At 39.1% G+C, this 15,791-nt stretch overlaps 1 protein-coding gene across 3 annotated transcripts in view; it reads left to right on the top strand.

The window, feature by feature from the left end:
• Nucleotides 1–15,791, top strand: part of LOC125770631 (segmentation protein cap'n'collar) — a 39,295-nt gene that overhangs the window by 4,831 nt on the left and 18,673 nt on the right. For 2 of the 3 annotated variants that reach the window (XM_049440487.1, XM_049440485.1), the window contains 2 exons: nt 1,482–1,676; nt 1,763–1,856. In XM_049440487.1, coding sequence (XP_049296444.1) covers nt 1,482–1,676; nt 1,763–1,856 — 289 coding nt within the window. Of the gene's footprint in view, nt 1–901; nt 1,335–1,481; nt 1,677–1,762; nt 1,857–15,791 lie in introns of those variants that run through there. The other variant, XM_049440488.1, reaches the window with a different exon arrangement.

The following is a 15,791-nucleotide window of genomic DNA, read 5'->3' as shown; positions in this document are numbered from 1 at the left end:
CGCGCCTTGTGCCCTATTTTATCACGCGAAATATGTCCAGATGTTCGCTGGTGGAAACACATTCGTCAATGCTCGGCGAAACACAAAGATAGGAATGTGAATCAACACGTCGGACGGAAAAGGAAATGGGTTGAAACAAAAAAAAATACGAACAAAAAACACAATTTAACACTTTCCCTCCAGATTCGGCTGTTTTCAAAAAAGACAATCATGCACGATTGTCCGGTGCTGCCATCTATGGGCAAAGAAATCGAATTTGGGTTAATGCGGTATGTTCTAAAAAGAGTACTAAAAAGCTCTCGGTACATATTTAAAGCTTCGCTTTGCTCTTCATGGGAATCTTCACACAGTTTTCTTGTGCTTCATCGTTTCGGTTTCATAAAAGAAAAACATAAAAGCTTCTCTCCAGTAGGAAAGAGAGGGCTAATGCGTGATCCTTCTTCAGTAAAGGAACAATTTTAAACGCTATCGAGCAGAATTCAGGAGGAGCTTAGGGATGATGGATGGTTATTTTACAGTTGCAACGATGGAAGTAAATAGGAACTTATTTACACCCGGCTATGCACGCATGCCACCACCACTAGCATGGTTTGTGCGTTTGTATTGAGGATCAGAAGCAATGTGAAAATTCCTTTTTTATAATAATTTCTTGAGCATTATATATTTTATCATGTGTGAACCATCGAGCACACACAAAGCTGCATGCTTGTGAAACTATGATCCTTTGAAGTTTAAATTTTCTGCGTCATCTGTGTGTTGATAATGAATAGATTAAGTTAATTAAATCGCTTTATTTTAACATACTACATTTTATGCTACAGGAAGTTTTTTTTTATATGACGGGAGGGAATGTCGTTTAAACCGTTGATTTGTTCACATATTGTACTGTTCCTACCCTAATATCTCGCTACGATCATATGTCTTACGAGTATCATTTAAACACGATTGTTTCTTTCACGCAAACTTGCGATAGTACGCAACGTTAGCAAATGCGACTGTGGCGCTTTATCTGAAATTCGGTCGTTATCTTGGGCACTTTTTGCTCGTTCCCTCTGCGATAAAGCTCTTATCGGGGCCTGCGACGGCTATGAAGGTAAACTGACCGTTCAGAGGCAATGTAAAAAAACAAAATTGCCTTCCCCAATTAAAGCACAACAGCATTGTGAACTGTGCGTACGGTATGGTGTGTTCGTACGCCAGGAATAGTTTACGCGCTTTGTACAACTTGTTAATTGTTAAGTTAAGTTTTGTGTTACCTCACACGGAAGTTAAAAGCAATAGTTCATCATAACGGTGGCAGTTGAAAAACGGACACAATGAAACATATCAAACAGGTCATTCTCAACGCAATCGTCGTGTGACAATTGGTTTAACTGTGTGCTTTCCAGCATTTGTGCTCATCGAATCATTACAGTATGCAACATATATTTTCAGAATCAATAATCACGATCCGTCGTTTTGTTCGGTTTGTTTTTTTTTAGGAAATGGATCTAATAGAAGTCCTCTGGAAGCAGGATGTCGATCTTGGCTTTACGCTCAGCAATGCAGCTCTTTCATCTGCCCCAGAAGGTACAAGCTCATCGGGATCGGAGGGAGCATCTGCCACAAACATCAAGTGCGATACTGAGGACGATTTGGAAAAGCTGAAGGTTTTGCTTGAGATAAAAAATGATAAGGTACAGTAGATTGCTTGCGAATCGTCGTTGCACGATTTCAAATCGATTCAATACATTTCCTCATTGACATGACGGTATGCTTGTAGAACGCCGACTATGAAAAGAATCCCGAAGCTTCGGATGACAGCAGTCTGGTTGATCCTTGGGCAGGACTATCGTACACAATCGACACGGAAACAGGTGAGTGTAGCGATTAAGCTATATGATCCGTACAACCAGCGAAATGGAAGCGCGTAGGGCTTTGAATTAGACGTATCATTTTATGTGGCTTTGTTTTCATTCGTGAATAGCGATTTGATTAAGCTCATTCAATGATATAATCACACCAAACCTGTTTGTGCGGATTGAAACCTTTCACCCGCGCGTAATGAATAGCGCTTTGTACGGTCAAAGAATGGAGGTGTATGTTTGCGCACGGCTGGCAGTGAAATGTATCCTGCACCAAACAAACGTCAAACAGACAGAGGGCCAAGGATCAATGGTGTATCGTAAATTTGGGCTCCATCAAATATTTAGATTGGTTTCTCACATCGTAACCAAACAAACGTCATTGAGCGTTTATTAAGCTATAATGGCAGCCAGACGATGAGGCTGGTCAACATGGCGTTGTATGTAGTCGATGTCCATTTTTTTATACACTATTGCAGTAGTGTTTCTGTGTCATAAAGGAAGTTTCTAAGTAATCAGTATTGAGTAAAAGTAATTTTAAGTAATCAGTAACAGTAAAAAGTATTCAAACTATTTTAATAATGTTTTGAATACTGTTATGAATTGGTGTGTTTTCTTTCATTTATGTAAAATGATTGCTTATTCACTGCCTTACATTTCGCTGGTTTACGTGCAATTTTGTTAAAATAAAATGACCTAACAAATAATTTCAACAAGGACATACTATATAGTTTTAGCATAAGAGTTTCGAGTTTAGAAAAAAAAGATAAATTATGGAACAATAACATAAAGTGAAGAGATGTTTATTACATTAAAATTGAAATAAGAAAGTGCATAAAACGCTTTAATATGAGAAAAATTATGTTGACCGTTTTAAAAAGTTTCATTTATATCTGTTCAGACATTGAACAATGAATGGTTTACTCCATTGTAGAAGCTAGTCCGTGTACAGCAAATGTGTATGAAATACAAAACAAAAATCCTCGCTTACTTAATTTCTGTTGGCGCACGCCACCGAAGCCACCTCATTGTGGTTTGGCTTCCAGCAGTTTTCCAATTCTGTGGCGAAAAAGGCACCCCCCACCCTGTACCACCTACCCGCCCGCTTACCTCGGACGCAGCACCATCAAGCTGTCATTGTGGGAGCAACATGATATTATTTGATGTGGTTCCATTGGTTCCACCGGCTCTCCAACGCGCTTCCCGTTGTGGAGCGACGTCGGCATGTGTATGCTTGCCTGAAAAAAAAGAGAGGAAAAATGCGATAAAGAAAATAAAGCACAAACGAGAAAACGCACCGGGGAAACGATTCGATGGTTCTCGAATAAAGGGATCGTTGATTGCCGCTGAATTGTGTACACCCATCGTCATCAGTCTGTCAAACTTGTATGCGGCGTGTAAGCGGTGGTGGTGGAGAACGGCGACCGTTTCTGTATCAGCGGCCATATTAAGCTAAGGAAGCACACTAGAGGCCGTAGGGTGTCGCGTTCCGTCATTACTAACGCACACACACACACACATCAGTTGGTCGAGGGGCCGTATGTGCTCCTTGCGTCCTTTTGGGTAGGCCGCCGTATCCCAATAGGCCGGGTATATGTGGCCCGTATATATGGAGCAGCAATAAAGGAGATATATAATTCGGCTTTCCATTATTTTTTTTTTCGGTGAAAACTGCAAGTTCATTTCACGTTCATTTTTCATTCCGTTCTTCGCCCGGACGCACAGCAATGCGTCGGTACGGACGGGTCGTTTTGAACGGAACCGCGCCGTGATGGTTATGGTTGGAAGGCTTTTCGCTCATACATTCGCTCCCTCGTAGCCAACACAACCGCTGTCGTCCAAAGACGGAGCTGGAGACGACGATGAAGATCGACGATCCACCAAAACCCGTCGCCGGCCATGTGGTGCTTGACTAAAAAATGAGTTTTCTGCTCGTTACTGTCGTGCACTGAGAAACATGTTCTTATGTGTGCTATAGAGATTGAATAGTCTATGGGAGTGTGGAAAAGTGACTATAAGTTATGTGCTTTTCCAAACAATTTGTTAAAACATTCCTAAGTATATGCAAAAATCAATGAGCTTTTCATTGTTCAACATTACATTATCTGTATAGCAAAGTCTGTAGAGTAGTGAGGTCGCGGAATAGGCTTTGTTGACATTGCCATCTTGGATTTTCATTTTGACAGTTAGACGTCCTTGGCTATGTATTGGTGAATTGTTTACTGAGCAAATTTCAGCGCTCGTAGTTTTGGCGACAGTCGTTACAACGTTAAAATGTGGGGAATATATGCACTATTCCATAAATTTCCATTGCGCATTGTATTACACGATAATCACACTATTAAAAGATTTCGTTTTAAAATAAAATCTACAACAATTAATCGTAGGATATCTTGAAACAAAATCATGTTTACACGAGCAGCTGAAGTAGCCTCCAAAACAACCGTACACATACAAGTACACAACATCGTGTAGGAGCTTCGGACACCTATCTGTCAGTTTTATTTTTCATTGTTATTCCAAGAGCTGCCAAAACCCCTCTATTACGAGACCTCATTACTCTACAGACTTTGCTGTATAGGCAAAAATTTGACAGCCGCAAATGTACAGTGATTTCCATGGTTATTTATTTATTGTCTGTAAGACACACGATAGGAGATATTTAAAATAATAATTAAAAATTAATGGAGTTAATGGAACTTCATGTTAAGATCCAAAATATGATCCCACTTCATATTTTCCAACATATGTAAATGATTATACCTGTAGACAGAGTGTTCTTAAGAGTATTATCAAAACCAAAATTGTTTTAATGCGGTGTTTTTCTTTCTTTGTATGTAAATATTGAAACAAAAAAAGCACTGAAAGTATTCTATTAACTTTTCATGCAACCCGTACGATTGCATACACATACGCTGTGTGCGAAAGTGGCTGGCAACCCATCGCATAGTGGCTTAATAAAGCCCAACAAGAGAAAAGTAGTTCGTGTCGTGTGTGTGTGTGTGTGTGTGTGTGTGTGTGTGTGTGTGTATGTTTTGTACCGGGCGGGAAGGGAAAAGGCATACGAGGGGGGCGAGTATTATTAAATGTATCATCTCGTGGGGCATTATCTGAACAACGAAAAGCGACCGAAACGGAAACGTGGAGTCGTAGTGGAAATCGTTTGGAAGACGGTGAAAAGCGTTGCCTTTGTTTCGCGGTATCATCAATCAGTAAAAGGACATGTCCTGCTCTTTTCGGTAAAGAAACGAATGGAAGGGTTTGTTACAGGTGGGCTGTGGTAGAGAAATGGAAAACGGCAGTAGTATTTATTCTAACCAAACATTGCGCTCATGCTGGTAGGTTCGTTAAGCATTTTCTTTTTATGATACTTGCTTGTATAAAAGGGTCGTTGAGTAAGATGGAAGATTGCTCATATAGTCATTTGCTCAGGAAATGTACAATTCCTTGCATCGATGCTTTTTACTTGAGGAACTTTCTTGAGGATTTCCCAGAGTGAAGGAAATCTATCATTTGTTCCTATTTTTACATTAAAATTTCGTTACAAATAACATAAAGAGTTATATTTGTAAAGATTTATTTAACATGATAATTGAATCCATTTTTAAGCATTCAATATCACAAAGATTGTAATAGAAAATTTGTTTCTGCCTAAAGGTGTTATGTCGATTATCTGCTATCCAGTCTAAGGTACCTTTAGCTTATAGTGAATCATATGCATAGGGAATAGGGAACAATACTTAACTAGTATGAATGTATATAATAAAAAAAATCTTGTACAGCTTTTTTTCAATCCACATACTATTTAGACGGGAAATTTAGAACAGCTAAGCATTTGAACTTGTAGTTCAAGAGATCAACTATCACAATGTAAAATGCACTACCTACCAAATACAAATGACGCTTAATTGGCTTCTGATAAACTCCAGTTAACCTTTGCTCTGTACTGCCACTTAGTATTAATTGTGTTTGGTTTCACAATCTAGAGTATGGGTGACTGGTTTCATTCATAATGTTTGAAATAACACTTTTTAGGGAACATCCATTATGAAGTCAAAGTGATATTGTTAACGCTATAGTGTATTATAAATTATGATTCCTTAACAGAAACAATTAACACTAATGCTAGATACAATATAGGTTATACAGCTGTAGTATCAAACATTAGTACAAATATTAATGTTTAGTAAAACTACTAAAAAAATCTAAGATCATCCATGATTTAGTACAACTTACATTTATGTTAAGCTTGGCAATATTATATTGTATTTCATTTTATCTTCACTTTTTATTCATCAACTTGAGCACAATCTTTCCATTGTGCTACATTGTTGTATGCCTTTGACTGATAAAAGCCTCATCTAAATGATTGGTATTGTGATTTATCAAGGATGGAGGAAAAGTTTCTCAGGACATTGATAAATTATGCTCATTGTCTTGCAAACAAAACAAATACACACACACACACACGCTTGTCCAATGTAATGCGAAGAAAGTGTGCTATTACTGTGGAGGATTTATTGTAGGAGGCGGAAAAACTTGCGCTGCAGCAAAATTTTTCCTTTAGCCTCTACTGCGCATGTCGCTCCTCGGCAAATATGTGAGATGTATGCACATACGCTTTTGGGCGGTACTTGTATGTATGTATTTTGCATTCAATAGTACCTCCTATTACTGAACGTAATCTATTCTGTGGGTAGAAATATTTGCCTGAAACTGTTTTATACACTTAGTGTATTGAACAAAAAAGACAAACATTTAAGAAAATATGCCACAGTAAATGGAAAACAATTCAATCGGGTGCACTTAACGCAATGCGAGATTTTATACTTCGAACCTTACCATTAATACTTTACCGAAGGAAAATTCATTTGTTTCTCTTATTTTAAATTTGTTCTACTAATGGTCATGTTAGTTTACATTTTATTCATTTGATTGTTTATTGAACTTAAACTTAACTTAAACCAAGTTTTGATAAAGGACTAGTAGTGAGGCAGAATATGTATAAGGTAAAATTGGACAATTTTTAAATTGACTTTTCATATAAAACACAGGTCGTATGATATTTGATATAGTTACAAAAAGGATACAAAAGAGAAAAGTTGACTTTTCCTTATCTAAATATTATTTCAGTTTAATTCCTTTTTTATAACGTAAATGTATATGAAATTAAAAAAGAAATATTCTTATCCTTTTTTCCAATTAGTTTACTATTGACATTTGCTTGTGGGATTTAATTAACTGTTCCTGTAATTGAATATTTGAATAAGATCTAAACATTATTATTGCGTAGGGATTGAGGAATGATAATTTATATAATATTGAATATTTCTGTGCAAAATACTAAGCAATATGTAAACAAATTTTCATCCACAAACATTATCGTCTTACAAATTCACAAAAAAATTAGAATGAATGAAAAAATGTGACGGAATCAGTTTTTCGATAGCAAAAAGCGTTTATATAGCTATCTAATGAAGAAAGTGCAAAAAACATTTAGTTTAGATTTCAATGCTTTAACATTGTTTAAAATCATTCACCTGATAGTATGTAAACAACCGTAATGTAATGTGATTCGTGTGATTTTCTGAATAGTGGTATATCGTCTCTATTTAGAATCACAATGAAAGTTGAAGATTAATATGACGAACACTTTTTTTTTACCTGCGTCACGGTTGTGCGGCACAAAATTTGGATGATCTGCTACTTTCGTAAACACTGAACACTTTCAATGAATGGTGAAGTCTGTCTGTAGTGTCGACCACTTGTCAGAAGTGGCTCTAAATCATGCTCTCCATTGCAATATTGGCCACAATGTTTACCATAGTATCATGTTGCACTGGGTAAAAGGGCATGAACCCAATTATGATACTAGAGCGAGAATCTGCAAGTTGTGGCCAGGAAGTCGCTGGATTAATGGGCCAAATTTGGGCAGGTGCTATACTCCATTGAATAATTGGAGTTACGGATGTACTTGGAATGCATTTGATGTGAAAGTTATATTTTTTAAAATGGGTTCAATTAGTTTTGTTTGAAACAAACATCTCAATCCATATCCATCAAACTCTTTGGTTATCGGCTTCCAAAACATGAAACATTCAGCAATTTTGTTCTTATTCTGTTTATAAAGCTAAACCGACGTTGGCTTTTCGGACACCCTCGAAGCTAGCGGATAATACGAACTTCATTAGTCTCCATTCGTGTGTGAATCTTGGAAAGATGGTAACGATTACGAACGATTCGTTACGGAGAATAACACCGCATCGGCGGACCGGGCGTACAGGCAAACGTATTAACGAATCGAGAAAAACAAAAATGTGTTCCCCCCGTGGATTATTTCCCATTATAAATTATGAGCCCGATATTTGTCGTGGGGCTGCCGCCTGGAATGTTGCCATCGGAAGGTGGGGAACCAAAATGTCGGGCCTCATGCGGTTTTCGATCGAGCGAATTAAACACGCTCTCGGCTTCGATTCGGTGTATCCTTTTGCTTCTCAGGTTCGATCCCCTCGGTATATGGATCCCCCCGGCACCGTGCGGTGATCGATTTTGATAGCGTTTGCAGTCGTTTAGTGTAAAATAGCAGCGAGCGAATCGAAACGAATAAAAGAAAATGTAACGACATAATGGCGCACCGGTATGTGTGTGTGTGTGTGGTGTGTGCTTTTGTGTAAATACAATAATAAATGGTTTGAGATGAAAAAGAATTCGAAGATTAAAGGGCAAAACATAAAATATGTACGCACACATGCGCACCTTCGCGCACACAAGCAAACGCTGTATGTGTACGCGAAATCAAACACCAAACCACGCCTTCTCTTTGGAGTGCGCATTTTGTTCGCAACAAATATGGCCTGGGCAACGCGATGGTGTAGCAGAAAACGCAGCATGGCTGCTTGCGACTGCTAGTCAGAGTTGCGTTACTACCAACATCCCATCAGTTGGTTGCTGTGTGTGACGGCTAGTGTTGGGTGCTCTTTATTTACCTTTTCTCATATGATTAATATCTTGCCAAGTGCAGCTTTTAGTACACATTTCTCATAAGGGGGGAAGAACACATATTACCATCCTGCACCACATTCCATGTGGAGCTGTTCGGATTTGTTCCAAAGATGTGAGAACGACACACGTTCGTTGAAGGTGGTGGATGGTTCTCTACTAAGAACGTTGCCCGTTTCCTCTTGAAGGAAGAATGATATGTATTAGCGACACGGCAAGTCCACTCACACAGATGTGACACCATCTTCCGTTTGGTGGTATGCGTATGTAAACATGAGCGACACGGACGGCACATAAACGCTCGGGCACTATAGTTTAGTTTAGTTTCTCGTCTCCATGCCCTTCTGGTGCTTTCCTGGTGACCGGATAATATGTACTGATCATTGTAATACTGTCATACATAAGCACCACTCACCAATCCACACTCACACACATACACACACTCCGAAACACGAATGTACGGCCTGCTGAATATGGCGGCGCGCCTTGGCGCAAAGAAGCACAAACCATTTACCACGGACACATATGTGTGTGCGTGTGCGTTGGTAGAGCAGGCAGCACAGGTTTTTCTCTCCTTTATTTGATGCCGCGTTTTTTCGCTTTATTCCCTGCACACACAACACACAACGATAATCAGAGCGTCTCCGCCACACCACCTTTGGCATGCCGTTTTGCCTGCCCTGGAAATTATTAGACACACTCACGGGGTCATCTTTGTGCAGAACATTTTTCCTCGAGTCATTATTACATGGTGATTTATATTGTGTGGTTTGTTGTTTGGTGCGCGCTCCGGTACTGACTGCCTGTTCTAGTCCGTTACTTCCTTTTTCCGTGTGCCGCTGGATACGCGCTGGAAAAGATGGCGCTACCCATTCGCATCGAGTGGTGAATTTCGCTGATGCAGCATTTTGATGCACCTTTCCGTGTGAGCTAGTTGCAAATTGGGAAAAATGGCAATGAGTGGTTAGTTAAGTGTTTTGCCACCGTGAATGCACGCCCGGCCGTGTTCGTGCATTGTTGTGAAAAGTTTCAAGCAACGGAAGCCGTCTGGTTTTCGGTAGTTGCATCACAGAGTGATGAAGGTGACAAGTTTTTCCGTATGATAAAATGGAAACAAATAGAAAAGTGGTTTAAAGAATATTCCGAAACAAGTTATTATTATTTTCTGTATGTTAGTGATGTCTGGTGAATCCAACTGAAATATACTTAGAGTGAAGAAGTGGTTTTATGAGCTAAAACGGTGTAGTGAAGTAGCAACAATAAAGCTAATCAAAGTCTCCTACATCTCTAGAGTGTAGAGTTTAACTGCTAGTCAACTAAAACGAAGTGAAAGTGCAAAATAAAATATACCAAACGAAAATTATTCTATTCACCGCTAGCACTGTAAATGTATTCATGTTACGCAAATCGTATCTTTGTGTGTGAATGTGATTATGCAAATGATTCAAAATATAGTTAGTGGCATATAAAGTCAACAGCAAGATCCGTTATTTGGAAGAAAATATACAATCGATTTGTAAAGGTACGTATTGTCTGATAAATGTAACAGAGATTTTTTTTAAATTAAAAAAATGTAATATTTGTATGATATGTCTATTTGCAACAACTATGTACGATCATATTCGAAATAGAAATAACATTCGAGATCGAAATGTCATTCGAAATTACTATATTTATATTTCGAAGATCTCTTGCGTAACGATCGAGAGGTAGTTATTCTTGGCATGTACTTAGAGTTGAATTGGTACTAAATTAAATTGCCTTGTCAGATGCATTAAACACTCCATGGTTTGGGCTCCATTTTCTCTCTGCAAAGAATCGCTGTAATGATTCAAACATTTTCTCGGAGGTAGATAAAAATTGGAAAGATTTCGTATTTCGCAAAAATGTTAATGATTCATACTATTGTTGATGCAAGAATACAAATTTTCCGCTTCCGTTGGCTTCTTACGCATATCAAGGTTTACGTATAATGTTCTCCATTAATTGCTGAAATCTGATTTGAATCTAATCTGATTTATGTATACTGATATACTAAAGATTTAGGCTTGGGCTAATCAATGTTTCTGTAAGAACTTAACAGAACAAATTCTTCTTTGAAGGGAAATCAATGAAAATGATTCATATTTAAAATTGTTTCATTAATTTCAAAGAGATCTATTTATTGGAACTATCGTTTTATGTAACATTTATCAATTTTAATTTGGTTGAAAAGTAATCTAATTTCCAATTCGAAGGTGAACTTTGACGTACCATTTAAGCGTTTTAGCCTTCGAAAGCCTTAAGCGAAAATGATGGCTTAGTCCTCAATATTAGTTGTGTAAAGTTTATTTTTAAGCTCGTCAAGCAGATAGCTGAAACACATAGCAGATTGAAAACATAAAATCGCATAAGAGTTCAGTTGAAAGTTTATTTGTTTTATTTTGGTTTTTCCTCGGCTTTTTGGCATTTTATTACTCCTTCAACTCGTAGCCTGTGCTTCCATATTAATTGAATTGTACAAATCAAACCGAAAAACCATTTTGAATAACAATGAACGATTCATTCTCCATTTTATGGGTACATGGGTGTTCGAATGTTCCACACGTACAAAGCCAAACGGGTCGAGAAAACGTCCTGTTCAACGTTCAACGTATCCCATGCCGTTTCAATAGGGGCATATTTGTAAGGGTTCTTTACAAACTTTACAACATTCTAAATGTCTAATAATCCTGGTCACGTTTTCCAATTCCAATAACTGTATTAAGTGCATCCGGGGATGATAGGTTCTCGCTCCCTGTGGCAGCTGTAAAGTGGCCATATCGTAGCCATTTTTCCACACTGTTATACTTTATTGCCGTTGGCTGCAAACATCTCTATTCCCTGGAGGAAAATGGAGGCACATTATTTATTACAGCAGTGCAGGGAAGAAGGAAAAAGAAGAGAACAAAAACGCTGCACGACAATTGAAAGGAAATCTTCGCAAGAAGCTTTTATTCATACGCTGCGCTGAATTGGGTACGAGAGTGGCCGCTTCATTAATTATGTTTCGCTTCGGCCGATGGCTTCTCATTTATTTTCAATATTAAAAATATAATGGGAAAAAATTCTAACCAGCAAAAGGAAAAAAAAGGTCCTTTTTATCGGTGTTCCCCTCGTGGTAGTGGCTTCTTCGGATGTTTTGTCCGGGATCGGTACGAACGTGTGCATGTGTGTTTGTTCGGATCATTAATCAATTTTTCCTTATTCAAATCCCACACGAAGATTCCCTAGGTTTTATTGAACTGTCGCACTGAAGGCATCGGAACCATTAGTCATATTTTTCTGACACAGTCGATTCTGGTAGCTCTGGTTGCTCTGATTGCTAGTCCTGGTTTCCAGGTTCTGCCATTGCATGTTGTGCAAAAAAAACCTACTATCGTGCTAGAATTTTTGATTGGCCCAGTGGAAGGTTTATAGCAAAGCGCTCCCTATAAAATGGCGCCGTGAAAAGGTTTCCCGCGTGCGCAGCATTGAAGTCGTTTCTTTATTTTACGTTTTCAACAACGTATCCGTTTATTTAAATATCTTGAAATATTTTAACTATATATTTTCATTTTTCAATTGCTTAGCGTATGCAAAATAAATGCATGGAATAGCGTAAATTTTTATTAATGTCCATTTATCCACAGCATCGTCGCTTGCACTACATCCGTCGGATTTGTGGTACGATGTTATGATGATACAGCACCTCAGCAACCAAAATTGCCAATAATCGAAACGAACGATGTTCACTTTTATTGCTCATTTCATTAACCACCGTCAGACTTCTGTTTGAATTTTACTTTCATTGGACCACGTTCCGCCGTATCCCTTTCCGCACGGTGTTTCGTGTTTCGTTGGTTTGTGCGGTGGAAAATGAAACTCTTCTTCTGGTCTAATGAAAAGATTACCAAAATTGATCGCAACCCAATTCTCCAATTTCAGTTGAATAATAGTTTGGTAAGCAACACGGCTGAGAAAGATCAGGAAGGAAACAACTCGGAAGCAGGTGGAAGCGCTTTGTAGTGGTATGTTTGGGAAGACGCTCAAGTACACTTGAAAACATGGTGTGTTGTACAGGCATCCCGGTCATACACTTTGCGGCGCCCGAAAATTCCAAGCGGGGTGTTGAGAGGCCTGGAAATATTGGAAGACACTGTTCAAAATGTTGCGATTGTACAGTGTGTGTAATTGTAGAGCATCATACATCTCCAATGTGGAAGCTTGCAGATCCTTCATGACGCAAAACAAAGTAAATTGTATAGTCGTTACAGAATGAAGCGAAAAAAAACGGCCGGATAAAATGTATAGTCAAGGCAAATAGACGTATCAGGCAGCGGACTAAAGGAAATCCTAACCTCCAGAACAATAACTTTAAAAGGACAGAGGGACGCAAAGAGAGAAAAACAAATTCCGGCGGGAATGAGAGAAAAAGACTAATTTAAAAACATTTTTGGTGTGTTTTGAAGTTGAAGGTTATTTTTCATAATTGATTTCTATGTACAAGCAGACGTATATATACCAGAGGAGTTTGGACACGAGTTTTTTTTTTCATTCCTTCCCAATATTCGACAACGACTAAACACGCTCACGATCCACGAACGAGGATCGTTTATTTACGTTACGGCGGCGATGGTGGCGGCGGCGGCGGCGGACGCGATCTGTGTGTGAGGAAACGAGAATGAAAGACACACATCAAAAGCAAAAGCACTGCCAAAAAAAACCATATATATAAACCCACCAAAAGCAGAGTAAAAGAGAGAGCGGAAAATTAGAGGAAGATTATACGAAAAACAGCTTATGTACAATTATCTACAAAAGCCGCGGCGAAAAGCACGCCATCGTAAAACCGAGTTTCGCTCTCGGGCGTTTGTTTTGCCGGGTTTTGTGTGCTCTTTTTAGGCAAGATACGCGTTTGATCGAGCGCCACTAGGCAAGAAGAGGAGATCAAACTAACGCCAACAATTGGGTAGAAGTTTACGAATTTTGGTGCGTCGATTCGGCTAATTGGAAAATATAGATTTTTGGTGCTTATGTTTTGTCGAGCGTTCCAAAGAGCGTCGGTGCCATCGCGCTTCACTTTGACTAGTGTTTGGTTATTTCTTGCCAGCGGCGATGAGTTTGCAAATCCTTCCACAGCTAAGCTGTAAAACAGCAAAAGCGAAGAACTATCATGTAAAATGGCGGTATGCTATCGAACGTACCGTAGTTTGAATTTATTTTTTAAAAATACAATAATTATTTTTTTTACCATTCGATAGGCTCTCAACTGATAAAATTATTGAATCCTGTTTTAGTACAAGCGAATAGATGCAAAGTTTATTGAAATGATGTGGAATTATATTTCACAAAAATTTTTGCAATATTTTTTTTCTTACTACGTATCATCTCCATTATAAATCATCATCTTTGCTTAACAGCATAAAAATTATATCCAATTTTTAGTACTGCATGTACTAAAACAGGTGCCACACTTATATAATCAATGTGAAATGATATTACAACGTTTATTTTAACATTTACAGTCGATTTATTCCTTTTCAAAACACTTAATAATAAATAATGTTTACCTGATGTTGTCAATTAAATAAAATAAATAATCTTGCAATGCAACCCATACCGTACAAGTCAAGTACTCTCAACCTGCTCTGACAGTACCATCAGGCGAAAATATTGATCAAGGACGAATAATAGAGGAACCCCACACATTTTAAAACCGTCAGCATTCGTTACATTGTTCAGATAGTTTTGAGACAGTAATCGCTCGCAAGAAATATCTAACAAACACCCACACAAATGCAGCTGACTCATCGATTATTGAACGTAGCCTATGTTGGTTTTCCTTTAACCAAAACTCCAAAAATACTGTTTCGCTATCACACAGGGTCAACCACAGGGCGAAAGATGATCGTTTCGCTTTTCTGCCATGGTGGCGGAAAAGCGTAACAAATTTGGAGCCTCTAACGTGATGCACAGCCAAACACACACACGTAAAGGGGAAATAAATTCCTTACCTTGAGAGGTGGTCCATCGCCCTAGTGTCCATCACTGCCCGGCGTCTCCATCGCAGATGTTGCCTATGATTGCTTTTGCGAAGATTGTCAGGAAGGAATGAAAAAGAGAGCAGTACAAGACAGTACACGCCCGAAGACGACGACGACGACGGGGTGAAGTTGAAGTTGAAAGACGAAATGCCGACAGAAATGTCGAATCTTCGACGATCTACGGCGGGATTGTAGCGACCGAACCACTCTCAAGACACAAACACACACACACACACCGCGCCCCATCCCGACTCATCCTCTTGGGCAATACTTTTCACAAGCCTGGCGTTCCAATCGATCGACGATCGGGGTTCGACAAATCGTTCGAACAAATCGAGATCATGCGACGGTCATGCGTCTTCTTTTCTATGTCTTCTCCACTATATGTCTCTCTCTCCCTCTATCTCTCTGCTTCACATTTTCTTCATCATCCTCAACCCATCAGGTATGGTCACCCCAACCTTCACGTCGAGGTCGGGTGTCGACGTGCCGGAATGGCTAACACTTCCTCGCCCCGCTCGTTCGCCGGCCATCAAGAGGATGGAGAGAAAAAAGTGTATTACATATTTCGTCCACAAGTTAACTAATAATCAACCGATATCTCGTGGATAAAATCAATAAGGAAAGAAATTAATAGCATTCCCGCGCGGTTAGATTCCCCTCCGGTGTGGGTGACTCCGCGCTTCCTTCACCTTCTCCCCATTTCCTGACCTACGGCAGCATCTAGCACGATGTTGGGCCACCAATCTACCTTTTTTGATGGTTGAAGTTTTGATGTTCGCCTTCCAGTTTCCTTCTTGATTGAAGTGTTTCTTAGTGCGTCGTGGTCGTCGTTAAACATTTCCACCATCAATGTGTTATAGCGCGCGTCCTCGGCGATCGATGATCAGCTACGGAATGGAAA

This window comes from Anopheles funestus, chromosome 3RL, assembly GCF_943734845.2.
Source record: "Anopheles funestus chromosome 3RL, idAnoFuneDA-416_04, whole genome shotgun sequence".
Classification (NCBI taxonomy): Eukaryota; Metazoa; Arthropoda; class Insecta; order Diptera; family Culicidae; genus Anopheles; species Anopheles funestus.
Note: the sequence above shows the minus strand (reverse complement) of the source record. Positions and strands in the feature narration are given on the sequence as shown.